Consider the following 27,306-nt stretch of genomic DNA (forward strand, 5'->3'; position numbering starts at 1 on the left):
TGAGCATGGAGCTTTCACTAGACAGGTCTAAGCTTGGGAATTACAAATGGACAAAGGTCATATCATTCCTGTCGAGTTAATCAGTGTCTCTGAAGCATTGCTGTCAACAAGTTATCTAATTACAGTAGTTCAGTTTTTATTTGGCATTTTAATGGAATTGTCTGAAAGAGAACGAATTACTCTGTTGATGATGCGAGGATATGGCGATCGTCAAAGATCTTATCGGGAAGTTTGTAATTTGTTTAATGACACTTTCCCAGAAAGGAATCCCATAAGTGTTTCAACAATATCAAAAACTATTGAGCGTTTTGAAATGACAGGGAGTGTACGTAATCGGCCAAAGTCGGGTAGGATACAATCTGCAACAGATGAAGAACATGCACTAGATGTTTTGCAAACATTTATTGAAGACCCACATACATCGCTCAGAAAAGCTGCACAGCAACATGATATGCACCCTATGTCTGTGAGTAAGATTTTGAAAATTAATAAATACAAAACCGTTTAAAGTTCATTTAGTCCAACAGTTAAGTGAGGATGATTACGACAGAAGAGTTGAGTTTTGTGAACTTGTGATGCGCAAATGTGATAACAATAAAGATTTTCTGACCAACATACTATTTTTCTGATGAGGCAACTTTTTTCCTAAATGGCAATGTTAACAGGCACAATTGCCGTTACTGGGCTAGTGAAAACCCACATTGGATTACTGAGTCCCATTCACAGCAACCACAAAAACTGAACGTATGGTGTGGAATTTTAGGTAACAAAATTGTTGGACCCTTTTTCATCAATGGAAATTTAAATGCCGAACTTTACTACAATATGCTCCAAAATGAAATAATCCCAGCTATTCAAATTGCATCAGGAGAATACTTTGATAATGTATGGTTTCAGCAGGATGGTGCTCCACCCCATTATGGGAGACAGGTAAGAGAGTATTTGGATTTAAGGTTTTCCTCATAAATGGATTGGCCGAAGAGGAGAAATCGAATGGCCTCCAAGATCTCCGGATTTGTCACCAATCGATTATTTCCTATGGGGTCATTTAAAATCCAATGTTTATAGAAGAAAGCCTCATAATTTGGAAGACCTAAGAAACAGGATTATAGAGGAGATTGCTTTGATAACTGAAGAAATGTTAGGCAACTCTGTCGAATCATTTTACACAAGATTGGCTCATTGTCAAACCGTAGAAGGAACACAGTTCGAACAATTGCTTTGACACCAAATGCAGGTAAAACGTTTGTTGTAAGACTTTTCTAACAGCATACATTATTTTTTATTTGTAATAAGAAATCAATAACATAAGTATTTCCATAATTGTACTGTAATAAAAACTGGCAAATTTGTGCTAATAGAACCAGCTTAAAATGAAATTTTTGTTTTATTTAATTGAACATTTAAAAAAATGCTAAAAAATTAGTGTAACACATTTTGTGGCAAGAACCATGTTAAAATTACATTGTTGAACATCAGTAAATTTTCAATACTAAAAATGCTCTATTTTCTGATAGAATAATTCCTTTGAGATGCGGTTTGTGGCATTCAATTCAGCAAGCTATTACCTTTAAAATTATGTATCACAAGGTATAGGCTTCCATTAAGAATATTCACGATACCCTCGGCAGGACGTCCCCCGTTGGTGTGACATAACAAAACATTGTTCCAAAAAGTAGATGCCCAATCTCTATCACGATTGTAAGAGGTTTCAAATTTATATTTAAATTATTAAAGGATATATTTGGGTGTTTCCAGACATAATATACACCCTGTATATATATGATTTTATATATATATATATAATATATATATATATAATTAAAAATATCAAAATAATTTTAAAAGATTCATTCAGTTAATTCTTGCAAAGATGTGACCTATGCCTTTCAAAATGTTTCCATAGCTGCTGTAGCAGTTATCATGAACAAAAAAAGTTTTCTTATTTACGAACATGAAAAGCAAAGACATTTAAAGAGGATTATTTGTTGAAAAGCAAGAATCTATAAAATAATTCCTAAAGAAAAAGTTACCATCAATATTCCAACACTAAACTCCCAACGAAATTCTCCTTTTAGATTAAATGCTGCCACCATTCCAACTGCCTGAATTCCTTCACTCTGAGTGCTCCAGGCAATACAATGTCTGAGGTGCCTTGGTGATCGGATGATTGGTTTTCGTGCCGTTGATAACAATCCCATTCTCTTTACTGAAGAGGTACTTGCGGAGGAACAACCGATTGTTTTCATGTACCTTCGGGTGTTTCAGGTACGTATCCATCTAGAAAAAATATGTTACTTTAAGCCTTTATTGGTTATAAATTATGTCAGTCATTCAGAGATATTAGTAATGTCCATAGGAAACAGGCAACATTACTATAGATTGGGAATATAAAAAAAATATCACTATATATTTGTTTTAATACTTTGACAAGAAGCTGAACTTCCTCTAATACATGATTTGCTACCAAGATTTGTGTAAGCTTTACTCAGATGGAAATTCCAAAGTACTTGTACTAATTGGACTTTTTTTATAGTTATTTTGAGCGAAAATATTTGAGGTAAAATTAGTTCAAGATTTTTACATGGTGCAGGTCATTTAGTAACGTTAGTAAAAAAGTACTAAACATTTTTTTAGTTACTGTTGAAATACATCTTCTCAGATCTGTATATATATATATTGTGAAACAAGGAAAACTCAACATTGATGTTGGAAATATAATTCAAACAAACCAGTAGTGCTCCTACACGTGCAATGCCTATAAAATTGTGTGCAAAGCAGCAGGTAACTGCTATCAGTGGAGATATAAAAGACAAAGTAGTCTAACTTCTATACATTTAAAGACTGTTATGTAAACTACCTTTGTTGTCTTTTGTTAGAAGTGTGCTTCTCAGAGCTATGTATGTGTATACTGAACAAATGTCTGAACTGGTCTGATAAACAATTAAGAAACTTACAAAACCAAAATATACGAGTACAACAATGGAAATGTTCTAACTGTAAAATCAACCTTAACTAATCTCTTAAAAAACCATAGCTATCTTTCAACCTCATAACACTTTTGATTTAACTTGGAAACATGCAAAAGAATCAAGATAATATGGAAAGTATCCTTAATTCACTTTTGTAGCAACGCTGGACTAAAAACTCTGAAGACAAATATGATATGCCAATTTTTAAAACAAGTATATTCAACTCTCACACAAACATAAGCTCTTCAAGCTATCAGAAAAAGAATGTCTTCAATGTCTCTCTACAAATAGCAAAGAGTAAACAAAGCAAAAGGAAACCAGCCTTATGACAACCAAGCTGCAAAGTACATTAACAGGGGTTACCAGCCAACAGAGGCAGATAAAACCAGCCAGATAATTAGACAAACTTCTTTTTTAGAAGTAAGCGACAAGAGGGAACAGGCGAAAATGACATATAAGGCATATCCCTCCACAGTTTTTTACAATCAAAACTTTCTACTTCAGCAAAAAGCAACACAGTGAAAAGGTATTATCAATACAATAAACTTTCTATGCAGAATATCTTGGGTGAAATAACACCCACCAAATACTCAACTGGGAAAAAATCTCCCTCAAACCAAGCTCCAATTCTCCATACTACAACGAAACATGCAGGAAATGAGCAATAACATTGACAGGCTCAATCATATTTTACAGGAAACAAAACCACATGTTACTATCTTAAGTGAACATAAGCTCAAGACACATTTAGAAAACACCAGGCTTGAGAAATACTGCTTGAAATAAATTTTTGGCGTGAAATCCACAAAAAGGGAGGTGTGGATGTTTATGTTAAGAAAGAGCATGAGGCTTCTAATCAAGAGATACCCATTAAAAGTAATAGAGAACTAATCCTAGAAATGGGTATGGCTAAAATAATGTCCAGGAAAAAATAATTGTATGTCCTTGGCGTACACAGGACACCAGGAGGACACTTGGAGGAGGTTTTAAATTTTATATCGGAAGCACTAGAAGAAACAAAGGCAGAAAACCATCTAATTCTTCTAATGAGACATACATTTTGATGGCCTGAAGAAAGACAGGAATAGTCAAATGTTTAACACCTTAAGCAGCCACAACATCATAAGACATCCTCTTCCTCCAATCTTAGTCAAATCCACATCTGCAACATCCAAAGACTTTATTTGCACAAACCTAGACCGAGACCTTGTTAAATCAACTATAATTCATACTGGAATATGTGATCACACCGCTCAATTCTGTAAAGTTAAATATACACAAAGTAAACCAAACCAAAACATAAAAAATACAGAAAGTTCAACCAATAAAATCTAAATCTGCTTAAGGATTAATTGAAAAAAGAAGTACACATAGTCGACTCACCAGAAACAGTCTACAAACATTTATCAACCATACTTATGATTATGAACAACACATGCCCAAAGAAAAATGTTAGCAATGAAGAAACAAAACATTTAAGGGACAAATATACTCGTATATATAATGCCTCCCTAGGTATGAACTGGCTGGAGAAGAAGCAGATAAAGCTGAAATGAGCAAAGCCAAGAAAGACTACAACATGAAACTCAGGCGTAAATTGTCTGTAGATCATATAGCAAAAAAGCCGACAATAAGTCTAAAGCCCTGTGGAAATTTATTAACAGTGAAAGGAAAAGTCATAACCAAGAGCTAGCTCAACAAGAACAGGTATTGTCCACATAAAATGTCCAAACCATTTAAACCATTACTTTACTAACATAGTAGAAAATACTCTTAACTCACAACCAAACTCTCAAAACTATTTGCACGACACCTGACTGTCTCAATCCATGACTTAACACAACTACCTCTCACTAACAAACCAGAAATTAAGGCCATAACAGAAAGCATTAAACCCAAAACCTCGATGAAATTTCAGCAAAACTACTAAAACACCGTAACAAAGCTTTAATACCACCTCTAGTTAGTAAAACTAATCTATTCCTAAGCCAAGGACATTTCCTTTCAGACCAAAAAACAAAGCAAAGTTTAGCCCAAGCTAAAAGGTTCACCTCATACTGAGGCAGGCAACTATAGACCAATATTATTAATTTCTACATTTGCCAATGTGATTGAAAGAGTAATCTTGAAAAGACACATGAAACACTGCCAATTCCACAAAATCCTGAGAGAAGACCAACATGGCTTTTTCAAAGGAAAGTCAACAACATCAGCCATGATCAAACTGGTTAAGAATTAATCATAGATGCCTTGGAGGAGGAAAATATGGTTGCTGTTATGATGTTGGATTTCAGTAAATCCTTTGATTGTTTTCAAACAGCTTGGAGTTAAGGCTTCGGACAGGCTTGGTTGAAGAGTTGTATAGAAGGAAGAAGTCACAGTGTTGAGATACAAAACACACAAAATGGTATAAACCAAGTAACAAGATCAAAGCCTCTTCTAATCAGCATGTGAGTACCACAGGGTTCTGTATTGCCAGTCCAGTTCATCCTCCTGACAATGTCCTTTGTACAACAATACCTACGCACACACGGCTACCCTGTGTATGTTGATGACACAACACTGTTGGTGTCTGAATCATCCTCAAACAACCTGTCAAACTCATACATTGGACTGAACATGGCTTACCAGTATTGTATTGAAAATGATTTTTGTAGTTATCACTGATAAGACAAAACAGCTTGCTTTTGGAAGAATAAATGTTGAAAATCCTACGCTTTCAGATTTAAAATTTGAAACTCATGCTAAGTTTTTGGAATGATAGTTTACAACAACTTACAACCATTTTAAGTTGTTGTCCACAAAACTCAAGACACAAGACTCTCAATATGATTATTCCATAATAATCATATTGAGAGTCTTCCCAAGAAACTAAGTTCATGCCTGTACGTTTAAAAAAGAATCAAGCATATTAGTGATGAAGCCACAACTAAAGTTGCCTACCACGCTCTGTTTGAGTTGCACATGAGATTCGGCCTCATAGTTTGGGGAGGGACCACAACAAGAAACCTCGATAGAATTGCTGATTCAGAAAAAAAGCCATCATGATAGTGCCAGAACTGGGTCCTAGAGAGAGCTGCAACATTTTTTTCTCCAGCCAAAATAGATTTTAACAATAGTTGGCTTATACATCCGAGAAGTTATCATGCATGTTGACAAGGAACATCTACGAGGCAACAACTTCCAAAGACATAACACTCACCATGCTTTAAATTTCCACCTGCCATTAGACCACATCACACAGTTTGAAAATAAACAATTGTATCGTACAGATGAAATAATTAGTCTGGGCGCACGGCTCTGGCACTACTAGCCGTTCAACTAAGGTTCGGCTCGCTCGAGGTTCTATTTCGCTGTCACGCGCAACATTTTACAAAACTCATTCCATTCAACACATGAAATGAGCATTTTGCCATTACTTTATCGTAATAAAAGTTATATCAAATTAAAGAACACATTCTTGTCTTTCCAACCAATACGTATAAAAAATGTCAATTCTAAAATAATAATGTCTAAATTAGTAAAAAATTAGTAAGTACAGTTTTAGTTTGGTTAATTTTATGACATGAAATTTGTGCTCTGCGAGGAAGTTTTTTATTATCCGGTCAGTATCAAACTTCCCATGGAAAAGTTTTAGAAAATCGATTAAACTGCATTTTTTATCTAAAAAACTTTTTTCTACGACCCCTTATTCCGGGGGAAATTAAGCGTTATCTTAATATTTATAAACACTCGGCACGCGAGCTTCTCCCAGTCTCAGTACGGTCTTCTGTTCTTTTAGCGTTAAAGCAATGACATTTTGGCTTACCTATAAACCTCACCTAATATATTTTCTAGGATAAAATACGGATAAAAGTTCAGTTTTAACATTTTAAATCTTAAACTGTCTTTAAATGGCTTTAAATATAAAGCTAGATCCTTACATAATAGAATAGAACAGAACAGTGTTGTATTCAACATTCTCCACAGTTTTTTAATGACAGAAGTAATTTAAAACATGTTAATAAATAATAATAAAATATGTACAAAGTTAATACATACGCTTCAATCCAAATCTTCAATGCCGCTCAAATCACCCAAGTCTTCAATGCCGCTCAAGTCATCTGGCGCGTTTTCACTGCTTTCACTGTCACTGCTGCCGAGTGAAATGATCATTGATTCCACGAGATTTGGGGCTCAGCTGAAGCATAATCATTTTCAATTTTTTTCACGTGTTCACACTTTCTGGCCCATTCTTCTGCACCTATAAGTGAAAACTTTTCTTCCGCTAAAGACTTAATACTTGAAAAAACTGCACTGAATATTTCTACCGGCTACGTAGTTTTTCACTTCAGCCCAAATAAGTTCAATAGGGTTTAAGTCCGGGTGGTATGGTGGGAGCCGAAGCACAACATGTCCTCAACTGCTGGTCAATAGTTCATCAAGCTCATACCTAACAAATCTCGGTTTATTTAAGGGAATAACCCTGTACAGCTCCGGGACTAGCAAATCATCCGAAAAAGGTATTTGATATTTGGAAAGCCAATCTTTCATCAATTGTTTCTTACTTTTTGAAGTAGGTGCTTTGTCTTTTTGTGCATTGTGATAGGGGGCATTATCAACAACAATAAATGATCTTGGTGGTATGTTAGGCAGAAGTTTTTCTCTCATCCATTTCAACATTGATTCCGTATTCACGTTATCGTGGTAATCACCCGAATGACTCGATGCCTTCCACATTGTCAATGCATTGGGAACAAAACCAGCTTCACTTCCTGCGTGTATCATGATCAACCGTTCCCCTTTCGAAATGGGAACACGCATTCCTTTAGTTGATTCGTCAGACCACGATGAACTTAACACATGACTTGTCAGTATATAAGACTCGTCTAAGTATATAATTGGACGTCCTTCATCTCTGTAACGTTTGAGTGCTCTTAAATACGAAATTCTTTTTTCTCTTATTTCATTAGTCTCGATCAAAAGCTTGCGGTTATTTTGTGTCCTTCTCCATCGAAAACCAAGTTCTTTAAGAATGTTGTTCAGGCTTGATTTTGATCCTTTAAAGTCGATCCGCTGTTTTCAATTCTTCATGTAACAAAGATACAGTTGGTAGCTTGTTTTTTAGAAGATGGAACTCGTACACAACTCGCCTTATCAGAGCTTTGTCAAAGTCATCCAATCCTGTAATAGGCTTTTTACGATTCCTTTTCAATTTGTTTGGGGTGAGAAAGCTACTTTCACCATTGTCATTATTAACGGTTAAATCTTTAAGCTCTTTATTAATTCTTAAGATTTCAAGTTCTAAGACGCCTGTAGCTACTGCTGTTCGGACACGGGCCTTTGCCAAGGGAATACTTAAAGTTTTTTTCATCAGCCTCCTTTTTCATGAATGTATATACATTACTGACAATTTCACGACTTTGACTGTGCAAAACTCTACCCTTCAGTTTTGATTTCACGCGGTCACACATATCGCTTATGAAATAAGCTTCTTACTAAAACAAAATAACACAATACAAAAACACTGAACGTAATAATTATTCACAGTTAACTGCACACAGTAAATACACACAGCTTAGAACAACTCACTGTTAATACTGAAATTTAACGATGCTCACTCTATGACAACAGATGTCACACTGGTATTATATTGTTTGGAGGGAAGGTTTGCTGGAGGGAAAGATGAGTCACAAGTCAGCCAAGCCCTTCCGGCTGGCCCGACCTTGAAGTCCGCCACCGTGGTGCAGGCGTGATGTTTTCAGGAATGAGCGATTCACACACCCCTCTTCCCCCCGCGCCATAGCCTACCACTGACCGGCCCCGCGCGCCCAGACATATTCTTCTATCTGTACATGGGCCAAAAGCTGTTTAACCTTCTATTAGAAGACATGAAGTCACTCCGAGAACAGAAGCTGAAAATTACCCTGACCAGATGGCTCATCAACAGACCATTCTACTCCGTGGATGAATTCCTCGACTAGAGAATAAGACACAACCAACACAACTTGACCAATCTGTATAGAAATTTTGACGCTTGTAAATTTCAAAGATGTAATAAAGATTATTGACTATTGACTATATAATACATATCGTATGTATGTTCGTCATCGGGAAACAGATAAAATCAACTACACAACAAAAAATACTAAGACTGGAGTACATTACAATGGCCATAAATATGTAGTTGTTAACATATTTTCTTGGTTTTGGCAAGAAGGCAAATTCAACATTGAGGTCGGAAATCTAAATCACTCAATGCAGTATCTCAGTGCTCATACAGGTGTAAAACCTAAGAATTACATATGAAACCGTGGATAACTGCTAGTTTTTTTAATAGTTTGACAAGGTATTATAGACATGTAAAGTAATAAATTGAGGTCATCTTGAAATCAGACCCCTGTAAAATCGGCTAAAGAATAGGACACAAATTTTTTCAGTTTTGACTAAAACAAAACTGATTTCTATAATATATATTTCAATAAAAATCATGTTATTTTCTTACATAGTATTTCATCAAAAATGTAATTTCTTTATGTTATAATTCATATTTATGCTGTAAAATGTTAAAATGATTAACATTTAACTATTTTCTCTTGAATTGGTTACAAATATACTAAAAATTACAATAAAATTCATACACAGTATATTCCTATGGAGTAATAAACAATATCAATTTTTATATCAATAGGTAATCTGTATTCAAGAGATGTGATTTTAATAAACCAACTGAAGGCTGATTGTACCACATTAAAATCTACTAAACCTTATTTATGTAACTTTTAACAGTTTTTAGCATAAAACCATTCAAAGCAAAAAGTTTGTTGAGTCTAAAATATACTAAATCTGAGCTATAATCTGGCAGGAAGTCACAGTCAGTCACACACACTCCCACTGAAGAGTAAGTGTACATTCTAGGTTATCAGCCTGAGAGCTAGAACTCACCTCCATCCACTGGCTGTCCTCAATCTCTATTTCACAACTGGTAATTTCCGCAGTCAGTGGTGCCAATTCGACTATAAAGTAGATATCAGAACAACCAAAAGGACCCCCATGTGAATGTCGGAAGGCTACCATGGATTTGAATTCCGTCTTAATGTTGGTTTCTTCTAGCACTTCTCTCATCGCAGCTGCTGGTATGTCCTCCCCTGAAAAAGTTTGAGAATTGTCATAATGTTCTGACTTTTGAAAAACATCTAAACTCTAAAACAGGAAATTTTAAATTTTAAATTTGACTATTGTATATGAATAAATTACTGGCAGTATTTAAATTATATTAGATTTACTTTGATTTGCTATAAAACGTATTATATTTTTTAATTTAAAATAATTAATTGTTATGTAAATGTAGTTTTATCTCGTATTCTTGTTTATTGTGTTGCTAGTGGTGTTCTTTTTAAACCAATGACAGTTTTTATTAATTTCACCAATTTAAAAAAAAAATACAGTCCAAAACCATTTTTTTAATTTTTGTTGATCTCCCAGGGAATTGAGATTTGTAACTTCTCAGTTTAGACAGCCGCAGCCTAACTCCTAGGCATCATTCAAAGTTAGTATTCAGTTTTATTACTATTATTCAATTTTTTTATTGTCATAGTCAATTTTGTATGACATAAAAACTCCGTGGCTAGAGGTGAACGATACACAAATATTCAATCTGGGTTAGTACCAGTGAAAGTATATATCCACTTTTGTCATGACCATTCCCGTACCCAAAAAGATACTTCTCTGTAACACACAAAGCCATGTCACTTGACCAGTCAGAGTTAAAGGACATTGCAGTAACAATCAGGGATAATGACACATGTCTCATAGCTTACAAATTCAAACATATGTTACAGTAAAAACACAAACACTTTATTTTGCATTTCTAATGAAAGAGATTGAAATCAAGGGGCGGTCATGAAATCAAGCCATGCTATTTTATCGTTCAGTCTGGTAGTGCTTGTAATTGTGTTTTTTCCATGTTTGTAAATATATTTTTTATTAGCTTATTTTGTGTAATGAATGTGATAAACATCATATATAAAAGCAACTTGCAATATAAACTTTTATAAGAGGAAAAATCGTTATGCTTAAAAAAATATAGTTAAAATTATTTTTAGCACTCATTTTTTTTAGAATTGTAACAATACTATAAGAAAAAAATTACTATTCCATTGCAGGGATTACATGTTTATGTAATGATAAACATAGCCTATGAAATACAATAGCGAAAGAAGTCAAGATTAAATACAGTAGCGTAGCCAGAAATTTCTTTCGGGGGGGGTCCGAAACCGGAGGATCAGGGGGACGTTTTGTGTGTTATTTGCCAATGAATTCACTGGTAAAAGGTAAATACCAAAAATATGGAGCTTTAATAACTACGCCTTATAGAAAGTGGAAAGATGTAATAGGCAAATTAAACTCTCACAGCAACTCTAGTACCACAAATTTTCTTCTATAGCTACAGAAACTTTACGAAGTTCGATTCTGGCCGAGTAGAAGGCACCAAAGTGATGTTGGATTCACTGGATAAGAAAGAAAAAGAACAAAACAGAGCTTCATTCAAGCCTATAATTGACTCAACTATATTCTGTGGAGAAAATGAAATACCCCTTCGGGGACATTGGACCATTGACGGCTGAAAACCCTTTAGAAAAGAAGGGCGATTTTCGAGCGTTGCTCGGGTACAGATCAAAATAACGGTCCGGAAAATGCACCGGAAAAACTCTACTGATTAGAAGTTCGGCCACTTTGGATTTCACTGATTGGGGTATTTATGAATGAGTTATAATGACGATTTTGTGTATCATTACACTGTAGACGAGTATATAATTATCGGAAAAAAATCACTTTCGGTCGGAAATAAAATATACCTGAAAAACTCTAATGATTAGAACTTCAACTACTTCGGACTTCGGTTATTGAGGTAAACGTGGTATTTTTTATTGAGTTAGGACGATGTTTTGTTATCATTAAACTGTACTCGACTACCTATATAATTATCGAGAACAAAATCACTTCCGGTCGGTAAATACCGAAGAAAAGCTCTCTACTGATTCGTTTTGGACCATTTTGGATTTCACTGGTTGAGTGGTTGAGGTAAAAGTAGTACTTATAATTATGTTAGGACATTGAATTTAGAGATTAATTCAACGCCGACTAATAAATATATAATTATCGAGAAAAAAAAAAAAACAAAAATAATCACTTCCGATCGGAATATACTAAGGAAAATGAAATAATACCTCAGTCAGTGAAATCCAAAGTAGTCGGAAGTTCTTATCAGTAGAGGTTTTCCGGTGTATTATCTGACCGGAAGCGATTTTTTCAATTTTTCTTTGATAATTCTATAAGTATTAGTCGGCGTTCAATTGATGCCTAAAATCAATGTTCTAACATAATTCTAAGTACCACTTTTATCTCAACGACTCAACCAGTGAAACCCAAAATCGTCAAAATCTGATTCAGTAGAGCTTTTCCTCGGTATAATTCCGACCGGAGGTAATAATAATATAATAATAAAAATACTTTTTATTGTGTCAACAATAATAAAAATTACACACAATCGTAAAATTAAATTATTTAGAAATATGTATATCTATTTTAAATTGCCCCTATTCATACCCGTTCATACACAGTCCACACTCATTCCTAAGACTGATACATACTTACAGCCATACGTTTTAAAATCTTCTAAATTTTACCACCAGAAATAGAGGATGATCGAATTACTTTAAATTTCATCCCAGCGGCTCATTATAAACTCTTCCACTGAATAAAACACCCTCGACACCAAAAAGTGTCTCAATCGACCTTTAAATTTTGTTGGTTAATTCAAATTTTTGATTTCATCAGGGAGCTTGTTGATCAGCTTAACACCAACCTCGGATGGCAAACGTTTGAATGCGGCTGTTCTGTGCGGATGTAACCGAAGGTTGTCCCTGCCTCTTGTCCCGTATTGATAGACGTCCCTGCCCCGGACGAACTCGCACTTAAATCGGCAGTACAGGGCGACATTGAGGATGTAGAGACAGGACAAAGTTAGGAATCCAAGCTCCCTAAAGGCATCTCTGCATGAATTTTCGGATTTAAATTTTGAAATGATGCGGACAGCTTTCTTTAGACTTCTAAATACTCGCTCAAATTTGTATTTAGAACAGCTGCCCCATAGCCTCGACTCGTACATTATATGGGGGTGTACAAGGCCATTTTTAGTACATCCCAGGAGCAAAATTTTGAAAGGTTCCGTAGAGCATAAATGCCTGAAGAAACCTTTGAGCAGGTACTTTCAATGTGATTGTCTCAAGTCAGACTTCGATTAAGGTACATTCCGAGGAACTTGGTGGAATCAGTTTCCTCTATGAGGACATCGTACTGAATACATGAATTCAGTTTTTTTCCCTCTCAGAAGCGATGAGTTCCGCCTGCTGATGTACACAAGGAACAAGACTGGTCCAAGTATAGATCCCTGTGGGACTCCATAGTTTCTAATTTAAAATGATTAAATGTTTTTTTCTCGATAATTATATATGTATTAGTCGGCGTTCAATTAATACCTAAAACCACTATCCTTAGATATTCCTAAGTATCACTTTTACCTCAACCACTCAACCAATGAAATCCAAAATCGTCAAAACTTGAATCGGTTTGAGAGCTTTTCTTTCGGTATTTACCGACCGGAAGTGATTTTTTTCTCGATAATTATATAGGTACGGTGTACAGTTTAATGATAACAAAAATCGTCGTCCTAACTCAATCGAAAACCCCATGTTTACCTCAATTATTGAAGTCCAAATTAGTTGAAGTTCTAATCAGTAGTTTTTCAAGTGTATTTTCCGACCGAAAGTGATTTTTTTTCGATAATTATATACACGTTTTACAGTTTAATGATACCTAAAATCAACGTCGTAACTAAATTCTAAGCAGTCACTTTACGTCCCCCACGACGAATTTGAACGAAGTGGTCGCTAATTTAAACTGTTCGCCGTGTTACAGTTCAGGTTACTTTGCGACGTCACGTGACCGCGCCCTATAAAAATACCGTGATTACACAACACTATCCGAAAGGCCGAGCCCAAAAATATCGTTTTATACCTTATGATTTAAACGAAAGGACAATTATATTTTTAACAACGGTCACTTCAATCAGTGAAATCAATCAATTTAATGTTTGTAGACAAGAGTAATGATAACTGTCCTTTTTTCTCCTGCTCCATGCTTTATTTTTTAATACGTCTTAAAATTTCGGGGGGGGTCCGGACCCCCTGGACCCCCCCCTTCGCTACGCCACTGATTAAATATTCAAGATTTACACTTTGAACACTATACATATCAGTAAATTATGAAAGTAATGTTCTTTATGATTAGCAAATATTTAATAGGAATTAAATTTGTTTAAATACTTAACAGTAAATTAAAAAATTATTGAAACAAATGTTTTAACCTATTGAGATCCAGACTGTCCTTCTGACATAGTTGGTTCTGTGTGATATATTATTCTATTTAAATATGGACTCCTAGGTACGTCAGTCTATAGGTAGTTTACATAATTCTTTGAACTGGGGTTGTAGCCTATCTTTTCTGGTGCTTATCATGCACCCAGGAATTGAGTAAATTATGTGAAACTACTGGACATCCCATATAACGACTGAAGTCCCATGTGCTCATTTGGCTATGCAGTGTAGGTCAATTCATCAGCAGTTCCTATTGTATGCAGGTCTAGTGGCAGAAGTCCAATAAACAATTCAGGACACTGCTCATTAGTTCTGTAACCGACCGATTGCTATTTGTCTCTGTGAAATATTAAAATATGAGCTCCTATTTAAAATCCTGTACTTGCGAGATATATTCTGAACTAGTAGGTTGAACCCACTAATTGAAATTTATCATAAACTTTGTAGTGTGTATAGAAAGAGAAAGGCAATGGTGCAATTTCAAAAATAGCTATACTATTGTTTACATGGAAGATTACAGTGGTAGGCTGTGTTGTGATTAATGAACTAATGATAAAATTCGACAGTAAAATACATGAAAAAGGTATTTTTACAATTATACGATGTTCAGACATTATTCTGAATTTCATTTACGTTTGGTGCTAAAAAACCTATAGACAATACATTAGATTGTCTGTATTGTCAATATATTTGTGAAAGACCACAGACAATAGATTGGTTGTATCACACATCTTTATCAAATATTATAAACAAAATGTAAAAAGTTCAATTGTATAGTGACGAGTAAAGAAGACGATAGGATGTATTATTACATGCCTGGGTTAACCGGTGGTCGTATTTGCAGATGATAGATATTTATAGAGAATTGTGCCTTGAATGCCATGATAACTGTTGATTATCACGAACAACAACGAATATATAGTCAAATATTTCAAAACTTATTACTTCCTGAACTAGCCCTGTTATTTAATCAAGCTTCTTCTAGCAATGGCAACTAATATTCATACTCAATTGTCTACAACTGCTGTGTAGTGTTTATTCCTAGTTTATTGTGTCCATCCTGCTTAAATCATAACACCGTAGTTTATGTTTCACATTTACTACTTAAGATGCATAAGTATATGCAACATAGGGTAACTATTTAAATCTCCTTAAACAATGGTAAATGGTAGACGTCTTTCATGACACAAAATACTTTTTCTGTTTCATAAATACATTGCTTGAGTTCTCAAATAACTCCACACAATAATACCTCAGTATGAAAGCAGAAGGTGAATACACAAGGTGCTAATATCAGGATAGTTTTACTTACACAACGTTTTAACTTGCGCAACAGATTTGAACTTCAGCTAATTTGGAACATACATTGTTAATATGATTACTATGTTTCAATCTAAAACAAAAATGTATTTGTAGCAATTTTAATGACTTATTTTTTAATCCACATTGAGAATATACTAATTTTTGTTTTCATTATGATTAACAACTAAAACCTTAAGTAAACCAACAACTTTGTAATAGGGTTTGTTGGTTGTGTACTTCTACTACATACATCAGAGTTTGAATAAAGATATTTGTATCTGATACTAATTAGTAGAGCATATATATTATAAGGTCAATTGTTTACAACAATAATGTCAATGTGTAGTATGGTTTAAATTTTTAACACAATTGCGTACATATTTGATGAATTCAACATATTTTATTAAATTATGATATTTATAGAATATATATTCATGATCAATAAAAATGCTTGTTTGTTACCATAGTAAAAATTATGCTACCTACTTTACAAATCGCTCTTCATACAAAATACATAGTACTCTATCTCAGAAAGATAGTTTAGGCAAGTACAGTTATTTAATGTAATCTCCTTTTTCTTTAGCCAAGCAGTTTGATTCTTATGTCATGGCCAATGTACGATATTAAAAAATGTGAAACATTATTCCACTTATTTTGATGTTTTAACACTAAATAGTTAAACAAACAGTTAATTTCCTAATTTATTAATTGTCACATAGGTTTAAAAAGACTGATAATGCACAATAAAACGATAAAATCTTAATTAAAATTATTTTACTACATGAGTGTTAAAATATACTTAGTATAAAAATTCTTCAACAGAATAGGTTAATAATAATTTATATTTGATAATAAAAATACGACCTTGCGTTTTTTAATGCGTACAATTTAAAGTTAGATTTTGAAATTATTAACAATACAAATTTCTGATTAGTATGATGATGATTTTTTTAGTAATATTTTAACTTTTAAATAATAATTCAGATAAGAAGAATTGGCATTTTCAAAGTAGAGATTTCCATCTTCGGAAGAAATAGTAATACAACTGACTCACCAGGCTCCACATAGCCACCGGGCAGCTTCCAGTAAGGCTGGTTTCTGGTAGCGTTCCTGGACCACCAGAAGTTTGTTCTCTGTGTTGACAACTACCGCCCCCACACCAAATCATGGTATGTGAAAACACAGGGATGTGTGACTCCCCTGCAGCCAGCCACCGCACCATCGCTACCTCACTGCCATCCCGCGCTGCATGGTGGAATCTGAAACCATTCTGCTCGCTGTCAACCCAGCCGTCTGGTCTACTGAACAACAGTTTAACTATTGCTTCACAACTACTGCCCTGACATCAGTCATGGTATGTGCAAACACAGGGATGTGTGACTCCCCTGCAGCCAGCCACCGCACCATCGCTACCTCACTGCCATCCCGCGCTGCTAGGTGAAATCTGAAACCATTCTGTTCGCTGTCAACCCAGCCGTCTCGTCTACTGAACAACAGTTTAACTATTGCTTCACAACTACTGCCCTGACATCAGTCATGGTATGTGCAAACACAGGGATGTGTGACTCTCCTGCAACCAGCCACCGCACCATCGCTACCTCACTGCCATCCCGCGCTGCTAGGTGGAATCTGAAACCATTCTGCTCGCTGTCAACCCAGCCGTCTGGTCTACTGAACAACAGTTTAACTATTGCTTCACAACTACTGCCCTGACATCAGTCATGGTATGTGCAAACACAGGGATGTGTGACTCCCCTGCAGCCAGCCACCGCACCATCGCTACCTTACTGCCATCCCGCGCTGCTAGGTGGAATCTGAAACCATTCTGCTCGCTGTCAACCCAGCCGTCTGGTCTACTGAACAACAGTTTAACTATTGCTTCACAACTACTGCCCTGACATCAGTCATGGTATGTGCAAACACAGGGATGTGTGACTCCCCTGCAGCCAGCCACCGCACCATCGCTACCTCACTGCCATCCCGCGCTGCTAGGTGGAATCTGAAACTATTCTGCTCGCTGTCAACCCAGCCGTCTGGTCTACTGAACAACAGTTTAACTATTGCTTCACAACTACTGCCCTGACATCGGTCATGGTATGTGCAAAACACAGGGATGTGTGACTCCCCTGCAGCCAGCCATCGCATCATCACCATCTTATTTAAAAGTGTACACTTCTGCAACGAAGTTGGGGTACTTTTTTGCAAGGAGTATTTGAAATCACAATACTTTATTGTTTAATAGTTTAAACCTTTTATGAGAGGGTTTATTTTAGTTTAGGAATTCCCACATATATTTTTTAATGGATGCACTCAATTATATATACATATAAACAAAAAATAAACAAAAGGAGGTTTGTTTGTTATGAACTTATTGTTGATTCTGATTTCAAAGGAGACTTTGGAGGCCAAGAAACCTTTAGCTTTTTAAGAGAAGCAACTTACCATCCTTGTTTTCCTTCTAGTTTAGCTTCTACTTCCAGATCAACCTTGCCTTTACAAGAAGTACCAACTTTTCTCAGGGCAGGGTACACCTTATGATCAGCAGATAAACATTGGAAAACATGGTGTGTAAATATCGTATGCTTACTGCTACAAAAAGGGGGTTTGCATTTAGGTCATGTTGTGGGACTTGGGAGGTAAATAAGCAGGGAATCCATATTCCCATTCCAGTTTGTAAGATTTATTTTGTTAAAACAACCAAGTAACTTCACTGATCGTTATTTTAATACTGTTGGAAGGGACTGAATGCTTGACAGGTCCAGGATATTTAGTCTTCAGGCTCACAGACTAAGCTGAATTAATGGTATTTTACTCACAAAGAGCTTACCTTTGTTAGAAGAGGAACCCATTCCGACTGACCAAGGCTAATGTAGAACCAAGCAGCAGACTTCTTCTGTGAGGTCCACTCCTGCAGGGAAGCTAGAACATCATTTCCATTAGGCAAAGCTGTCAATTCTTTTCAGGTACAAAACCGTATTTTCCATGAAAAACTTTTAAAATACAAATTATTTAAGCTAAACTAGTGTAATTTTTTAGTAAAAAGGTGCATTTTAGACTAAAAAAACCCTTTAACAGTCACACACAGGAAATATATTATGCCATACTAGTTTTCTTAAAAACCACCATGCTTGAGAAATATCGTACTATATTAGTTTTATACACACATTTTTTTAACAGCTAATATTATGTTATTTTGCGGCGTATTAGATAGGAAACGATTAGGTGTTTGAGGTAAGACTATGCAAGTGAGGGCAATGTTAGTGACAAAGAAGTGATGCTGATTGACCCTGCAGTTTCCAACAATGAATCACTGATGACTACGACTGCATGACTGGGATTATTCCTTAGAGGATGATTAAGGTAGGTATGGTATATTTTGTTTTGTTAAACCATGTTGGTATACCTCAAAGTCGTGCAATATTATTGAAAGTCTAGAAATGCATCAGCCTGATGCCTGTAATAATGCTAGTAGTCTACCAACTGCATCTGCTGTTCCACTCCTCTTACCCTACCCAACCTACACTTCCCTTCAAATTCTACTCCACGCGGGAACCATTACACATCTAAATAATCTATTTGCAGTAGCCTACTTTTTGTTACTTGACAGCTTACAGGTAGGTACTTGACAACTGAAATCTAATTAAGTAGCATTCAACATCATGGAATCATTACACATAAATTTATTTACTCTATGAAATATACAACTGACATTATATTAAAAAAGAATTGTAATCTTTAGAAATCAATACAGACAAAATTTCAAATACCCAACATATTCCTATAATGGTATCTGTAAATCAAAACAAAACATTACAAAATCCGGAAATTGAATTCAACCAATTAAAATTAAAACCTACCTTCAAGTTTGGTAATAAAATTACTTGTACTGCAGATGTTGTTTTTAGATTTAACATGTATTCCTTTGTACCTGTCTTCTTTCCCCGTGAACACACTGGAGTTAGTTATGTTTTCTGCCATTGAGGTGAGTGAGTTTGTACTGGGTGTATTTGCCTTCCTGAAAAATGTTATATTATTATTTAACTTTTGTATCAAATTAGGTAGTTTACATACTTTTTAAACATGCCACATATAAAAGGTACAATATAACTTTTCTGCTACTTTAAAATACTGCTCTTATTTTGTACTTATTTTACCACAAATGTTATATATCTACATTCATAAGGCAAACCACTGTTAGAACCTTCAGTTCTTTAAATTTCTGTCAACAGCTGTTTCTGTTGTTGAGCTTTGCAAGCACTCTAATAGCTTTTTTCTGATGCAGTAAACAGGTCAAAGTGCCAAATGCACTTGTTAGGCCAAGGGTAGGTCAAGACAGTTTCAAGGACAACAATATTTTAGCAGTCTAGCTTGAAAAAGAGTCCACCTGATAGAAATAATGCTGTAGCTAATACTCTAATGTAGTTCTAAACTTTTTTGGATTCACTATTTTTGTTGCAAATTTTGTTAGCGCATGATAACTTAAAAGACTTAAGTTAACATACAATGGTTGTTTTTTGAACAAAGCCAACCTATGTACCTTCAATTGGTAGTTTTGTGACTAATGTCATAGCTATGGATTGTTTGGCTGGGGTTAATTAAATTCTGGCTTAAATGACTAACTCGTATAGCCCATATAAAGGCAGGGTACCGTAAGTACAACTAGTTTCACAAACAGATCTAGGCAAAGCTCCCATGTGGTGGACGAAAAATAGCCCTTATGGCTTTTTTTGTAGGTAATATAAGAATAGTATCTAGATTGGTCTTAAAACCTCCTCAAATGGTTATTGAATATACACTATGTAATTCGATTACACTAAAGTACAACAACTTACTGTAGATAAAATGTTTACATTGTTCAATTTACAGCTGGTCCAAAACATGAGACCTGGCCCTCCTTACAACTAAAAGGCCAGAATAAATTTTTTCCAATGCTTTTGATGTTCCAACCATGAGGGACAACCGTCCAGCATCATTCCCAACATATTCATAGAATCAGACATTTGCAGTCTATCTTCCCAAATAAAAACATTTCGAGAGCTGAAGTAGTGTTGACCCTCTGTTGGGTTTGAATAGATAGATACCACATATTATCAAAGTATGATTACCAGACCCAGTTTTTATACCGCTCAGTACGATATATCACCGATACTTCATAAACCAAATAATAACTATTAATCAATATCAACAAAGCCTATGTACAATACAAAAGGAAAATCATATGTTTGAAATTGAAAGAATTAATTAAGTATAATATAATGACATACCTAATAAATAATAAAGTAGCCATTAACCCTCAAACAAACAATAATTACTATAGATAATGGGAAAAATTGTATTAAAAATAATTATAATAAACCATAACAACTAAAGAAACATATTAAAACTGTCTAAACTAACACAGTGTATTGTCTTTCAACACTAGTTTAGATGATTTCCTAAAGTTAAGTATCAGTTTAAATTTAGATTGAGCCACATCAAACAAAATCTTTACAATCTTAAAATGTATTTACATTGTTACCGATTTCAGTAAAATATTCAAATGAATTAACTATTATCGGATGATTATATCGATGGGCTGCAGTATAATAAGCGACCGCCACAAACGAATAATTGATATTCTTGATTATCTAAAGTACCAAAACCAAAATATCAAACTGAATTATGATATGTAGGTATTTTAAATTACAACAAAGTTGAGCTGTTTTTATAACTAAAAAGTAATAGTTTAATTATGAATAAAATACTATCTAACATACGCTTTGTATATTTATAAAATCAAACAGTTACTTTCTTTTTACTATTTTGAAGGATAAACATGTCTGCCAGCTTGTGGCACATATGACACATGTACATTACCATTTTACTAGAGAATTTAGAACAATTCTATTCTAGGGAAGATAAACCTAATTTTACAAGGACATCTGAATTGGGCTTTTGAAAACGTAAAGGCTGGTTCCTATTGAATAAAACTGAGCCTCAACGAAAACTCAGAAGATTGCCTGTACTCTGATCTGTGCGGAAACTTAAGTTCTGGATAAAGTTAAATTTTTCGGGTTTACACTGGACAAGAAACTTACCTGGAATAGCCATGTAACCAACATTTGCTCAAGAATAGCCGGGAAACATTCCTGCTGCAACGGCTTAAGTCTATACTGTCTAGACTATGCTTAATGACAGTTTATCATGCACTTTTCCACAGCCATATCTTATATAGCTTCCAGCTATGTGGACACATGTAAAGAAGTGACATCATGATTCTTAAAAAAAAGCCATGCATATTATTACATATCAGCTGAACCATGGGACTATTGTAGACCTATATTTATGGAACTGGTAATCCTGTCAATCTATAGTAAACATATCCTCATAAGCTTGCTTTATGTTGGAGATAACCTGGACCTCTTTCCGTGAGAAATGAGATACATACCTATAACACCTGCGGGAGGCTTAGACTCAATATACCATACTGTCAGCTAAGCAAAAAGAAAGACTACTTCCCTATTCCAGCTGTTAGGCTTTACAATGCCCTGCCAACTGAAGTGAAAGCGTTAGATCCTAGTGAGTTTAGGTAAGGTTGATTCTCAGGCTAACCCACTCTACTTTGTAAAAGAATATTTTTATGTTAACTGGGACTTATAAACACCAACACACCATCATCAAGTTTGTAAATATTGGTTTTATTTATTGTTGACACAGTCTATCCAGCTTCACAAGTTTGTAAATATTAGTTTTATTTATTATTGACGCAGTCTGTCCAGCTTTGCTGGTTAGAGATGAAGCAGAAGATATTCAAGGGTAGGTGTTATACAATACCTATATTAAAAGGAGCTGGCAATAATGAATTGCAAATAACTGTAATTAAAATGATTTTTATTCAATAATTTAGATATTTATAATCGATAATTTGGTACACTGATTTGATTGTTGGTGGCCGCTAACTCTACTTCAGCCTATAAATGAGTGAAATTATACTGTATATTGTTTGTAAAACAAAATTTATGCCAATCTCTTTGAATCCTCAGTCGGATATGTCTTAGAAAATCTGATTAAACATAATTGTGGAAATCATAGTAACAGTACCTGTAATTGCGAAGCAATCGAAAAAATAAACTCGTATAAATATCTTGGCGTTATTATAGATTTCCGTTTGAAATGGTCAATTCATATTGAATATCTCAAACAAAATACCCGAGAGTATATCTTTGCCTTTAAGAACCTTAGGGATATTCTTGCTGTTCAAGAAATGAAAATGGTATATTATGCATACGTGCAATCTCTTTTTGCATTTGGGATAATTTCTTGGGGGGCAGCTTATAAATCAAATCTTGATCCTCTGTTTACGGTTCAGAAATCAATTTTGAAAGTAGCTTTTAAAAAATGTCATAGATTTTCAACATCCATTTTATTTCAAGAACTAACATTTTTACAATAAGACAACTTTTTATAAAATTTCTTTTAATACACATGTATAAAAATTTAGATGATTTATTTGAAAGAACTCAACACACCCATAACACACATTATTCTAGATCAACAGGAATTCTACCACTGCAATTAACTAAATCTTATTCAAACACCAACTCATACTATCTAGCTCATGTGCTTTTTATTAATATAAGTAAACAGTTTCCTAATTTTAGTTTTTTCAATGAAATTTCTACAATTATCATTAAAAGGAAAGTTAACCAGTGGATATTATCATTGTCTATTGAGGAGGACCGAGGCAGTATTGTCTACGAACTACGGGGCGGACAGTTTGACATGTGGACAGCCACCACTCCTATCCCATCATTATTTATTATCACTACCCCATTATAATCTGCGGTGACTCTGCTTATTTACCCTTGTTGCTAATATGTAAAATGTTTTTAAAATTAATAATATTCAATTCTTTAAAACAGGTACATATTAAAATTACACGGTTTTTTCCTTTTAATATACTTATTCCATATTCACGTATGTATGTGGTATATAATAGTGTATTATTTTGTATTATATTTTATATTAATTTTTTTTATGTATATATCCAGTCCGTTATTTCTTCAGGCGTGAGCAACACGAGTCTACGCACAGGCATCATAGCCCATGCAGGCTCATTTCCCGAGGACAATGTTTTATACATGATGTTATTTTTATGATGTTTATTTTATGATGATTATTTTTTATGATATTTATTCTTTGTTCTCATTTCAAACTCTGTTCGGTAATGTAATAAAAATTTTTTAGAAGTTAATTGTACAGTTTGGATTGTAATATTGTACATATATTTGGGAAATAAATCAATTCATTCATTCATTTGTTAATATCAATAAAAACTGGGTCCGGTTACCATACTTTAACTGCACCAGCCCCTCAATGAGCAGCCCCTCCTTCTAGCACCCCCTAAAGGAGTTAGTGCTAGGAACATAAATTATTTTTTGTGTTCGACTATAGTAGGCCTATGTTTTCAAATGTCTTTAGTAACATTGCCTCATGCTACTTGACACCATCTAGATGTTCTTCACTGTCTACACAAGACTCTGGGGTTGCTATTTACTTTAGCCACGTCTGCTATAACGATATCAAATAACATTTATCAATTAAAATAGTATGTTTTGATACCCAGAAAGAATTTTTAGTAGATCGCGATGCATAATTGCTTACTAACTGATAATATGTTTCAACGTTTAGGTTTCACATTTTAGGTTATATCTCGAATAGTCCAAAAATTTAGGGGACCAAGGGGAATCCATCTTTTTAGGTGGGGGGGATAACAAGCTAAGGAGGGGTAGGAAACAGAGATGATAATCAGCATCAACACAGGCCAACAAAGTAGAAGAAACTTTAGAGGTCCGAGCATTTTTGCAACAATTTCTACCTCTATATTGACATTTATTCTTCTGTCATCTCCTCTGCTCCTGTTTCTAAACATTTTTTCAGCATTTTTCTACCGATGTGCATCTATGCTGTGCATCTCGTTATTGCTTAGTTATTTTCAGCCATTTTGGGATTGGTCAGACTTTCTGCCTTGTAAATTCCGAAATAAAAACTTTTTTTCACATCACCATCATCTATTTTGTGCTGGTGCCTTTTCAAGTGCAGTTATGTTTTCGTGGTTTGTTAAAAACAATGGGATTACCTTTGACTAGTGATTGAGCCAGTGATCAACAAGTGTAATGGATGTTCACTTAAGTTGTTCAACAGCAGTGCAATGAACAATTCCCAAATTGTTTCATTTTGTGTGAGACACACAGTTTTAAATGGATCTTCGTTGTGTGATAGATGTGGCAGCCACTTTCCTCTATCTAAGAATACATTGTTATTTCGTTGTTTAAGGTGGGTCTCTAAATCAAATAAAAAGAAGAAGCAGTGTACCTATAACTTATCTGCATTGTTTGCATAAGTGGCTCTTATTTTTATTACTTTATATTTTCATTCATATTTGTTATTTTAATTATGTTTGAGATTTTATTACTTGAATTCATGTGGTGGCTGGTTGATTTTCTAATGTCAGATTAAGATTATCGAATATTTGGTAGGGCGGAAAGGGGGCACTCATGTGATCTGAGCCCGAACTACTACTCGAGGATGTTTTTCCTTTTTTGCCAGCAGTGCAGAGTGGCACCAATATTATAAATGGCCAGGGGTTTTTCCGTTATAATTTCGGTTATTATTTAGGCTTCCCCTATTTTATGTCTATTGTACTAATATCCTATACATTTAATTGGAAATTATAAGATTAAAGATCGAGGTGGCAAATCACAAATTTGACGTTATCAACGTATTCTGCTCATCCTCCTGAACAAAAAATATATATGGTTTTAGGTGGTGCAAATAACGGGATATTAATATATACATAAATAGTTAAGTTCTTAATGTTCTGTTTGTGTGCTGTGTCTGGATATCTGTAAATATTATCTGAGGGTGGGACTGATAGCGTATCTGTTATCTAAGCGCTCTGGGGCAGAAGTCAGAGATAACGTGTAATGTAGGTTGGATCGAGTGAGCGCGTGACAATCATGGGTCAACCATCCACTAGTTCGACCAATCGTAGTGAACTGGTGTGTCATAAATATTATCTGCGGATGGGACTGATAGCGTACCTGTTATCTGAATGCTCCGGGGGGCAGAAGTCAGTGCTTCACTAGATATCGTGTACTGTAGTTTGAATCTAGTGAGTGCATGACGATCATGGATCAACCATCCACTAGTTCGACCAATTGTAGTGAATTGGTGTGTCGGAGTGTTTTGTCGGGCATGTTAACCCATTGCGGATCACTGACGAGCTGGGCTCGTCACACAGCGGCCGGGCCTAACGGTGACGAGCTCAGGTCGCAAAAGCGGTCTGCTTTTAAATTTCCCTCCAAATAGTTCTGTTAATGTCTGATAGATCGGGCGATCGTCTTCACTTGAGTCCTACTAAGACTGTTTAACAACGGTCTACGTTTAGAGTTTTCAAAAGTTTTATAAATATCCTACAGATCGCAGTTGTATGTCGAAGTTGAAAAATCATTCATATGAGTTTACTCTCTGCTTTTTAGCGCTTCTGATTGGGTGTTTTCCTCAGTTGTTACTATAATACTTTTGAGGTTAGTGACACAACTAAACGACGCAGACGTAAGTGTTGGTGGGTTTAGTCTAGATAACAACTAATTCATTTGTAGCTTGAAATTTAAGAAAAAACATTGTTCATTTGGATCAAAATTCTGCTTATTTCAGTATTATTTTTCATTTAGATTTGCAAAGATGGTGCCGCATCCGATGACGTCATCACGAGGTTGAATCATGGTCACAAAAGGTCACGTGATGCCCGATGTGGATGTAGAACATGGAAATATTGCTCCGCACTTGATAGTTGTTCCATTTTTTATGTTCTAGAAATTCGTTATTTCTCATTTCCACCCCGTCAAACCTTATATTGTTTTGTTCTGTAGGACGATTCCAATAAGTTATTAACGCAAAACTCGTATTTTGCCGCTCCGGCCGTTAATGTGACAATTACCACTTAATTTCTTATTAAGTTGAAATTTTGATATTGATTCTAACCTAAATATGTAAATGATTAATTCATGTGCATTGTTAAGTAACCTAGTCATGACTGTCAATTATTTTCTAAATGTTTTAAGTCTACATATATATTTATAGAAATGAAATTTTAATATTAGGCCTGATTCATCAGTAATATTAATAATTAACACTTTATAGGCCTACAAGTGAGTAATATGTTATACAAGAAACATAAAAAGATTTAGAGATGATATACTTACTGGCAGTTACACAAAACAGTGTGATAATGGAAGGTTATCAAAAGACCAATCTTCAGATGTTTCTTTGCTTGTTTAATGAATTGACTGTTTGATGTACAATTTTGATGAACAAATAACAGAGATCTGATCATTTAAACTGAAGTTGAAACTATTAAAAATGTATTTGTACAAACTTTCATAGATAAACGAAAGCAACACCCAAGTAAGATATTCCTAATCAACTATTAACACAATGATAAGCAGTTGTTTTGTAATGCAAATCTTTTGATTAGATAACCACTACAGCGTAAACTAACAACCTGAACTACTACGATCAGTGTTCAATCAAGCAATGACAATTTAACCACCAACCACCCAGCTGTTGCCTGT

The 27,306-nt window shown here is 34.8% G+C and overlaps 1 protein-coding gene across 1 annotated transcript; it reads right to left on the minus strand.

The window, feature by feature from the left end:
• Nucleotides 1-1,826: 1,826 nt before the first annotated feature.
• Nucleotides 1,827-27,306, minus strand: LOC124371384 (nudix hydrolase 2-like). Its single transcript, XM_046829715.1, is given in 8 exon segments — nucleotides 1,827-2,280; nucleotides 9,897-10,099; nucleotides 16,746-16,785; nucleotides 16,787-16,852; nucleotides 16,854-16,961; nucleotides 18,519-18,610; nucleotides 19,549-19,706; nucleotides 26,938-27,306. Coding segments are annotated over 8 exon segments (963 nt in total). The 5' UTR covers nucleotides 27,069-27,306; the 3' UTR covers nucleotides 1,827-2,115.

Source organism: Homalodisca vitripennis, unplaced genomic scaffold (assembly GCF_021130785.1).
Source record: "Homalodisca vitripennis isolate AUS2020 unplaced genomic scaffold, UT_GWSS_2.1 ScUCBcl_1348;HRSCAF=4857, whole genome shotgun sequence".
In the NCBI taxonomy this organism is placed as follows: domain Eukaryota; kingdom Metazoa; phylum Arthropoda; class Insecta; order Hemiptera; family Cicadellidae; genus Homalodisca; species Homalodisca vitripennis.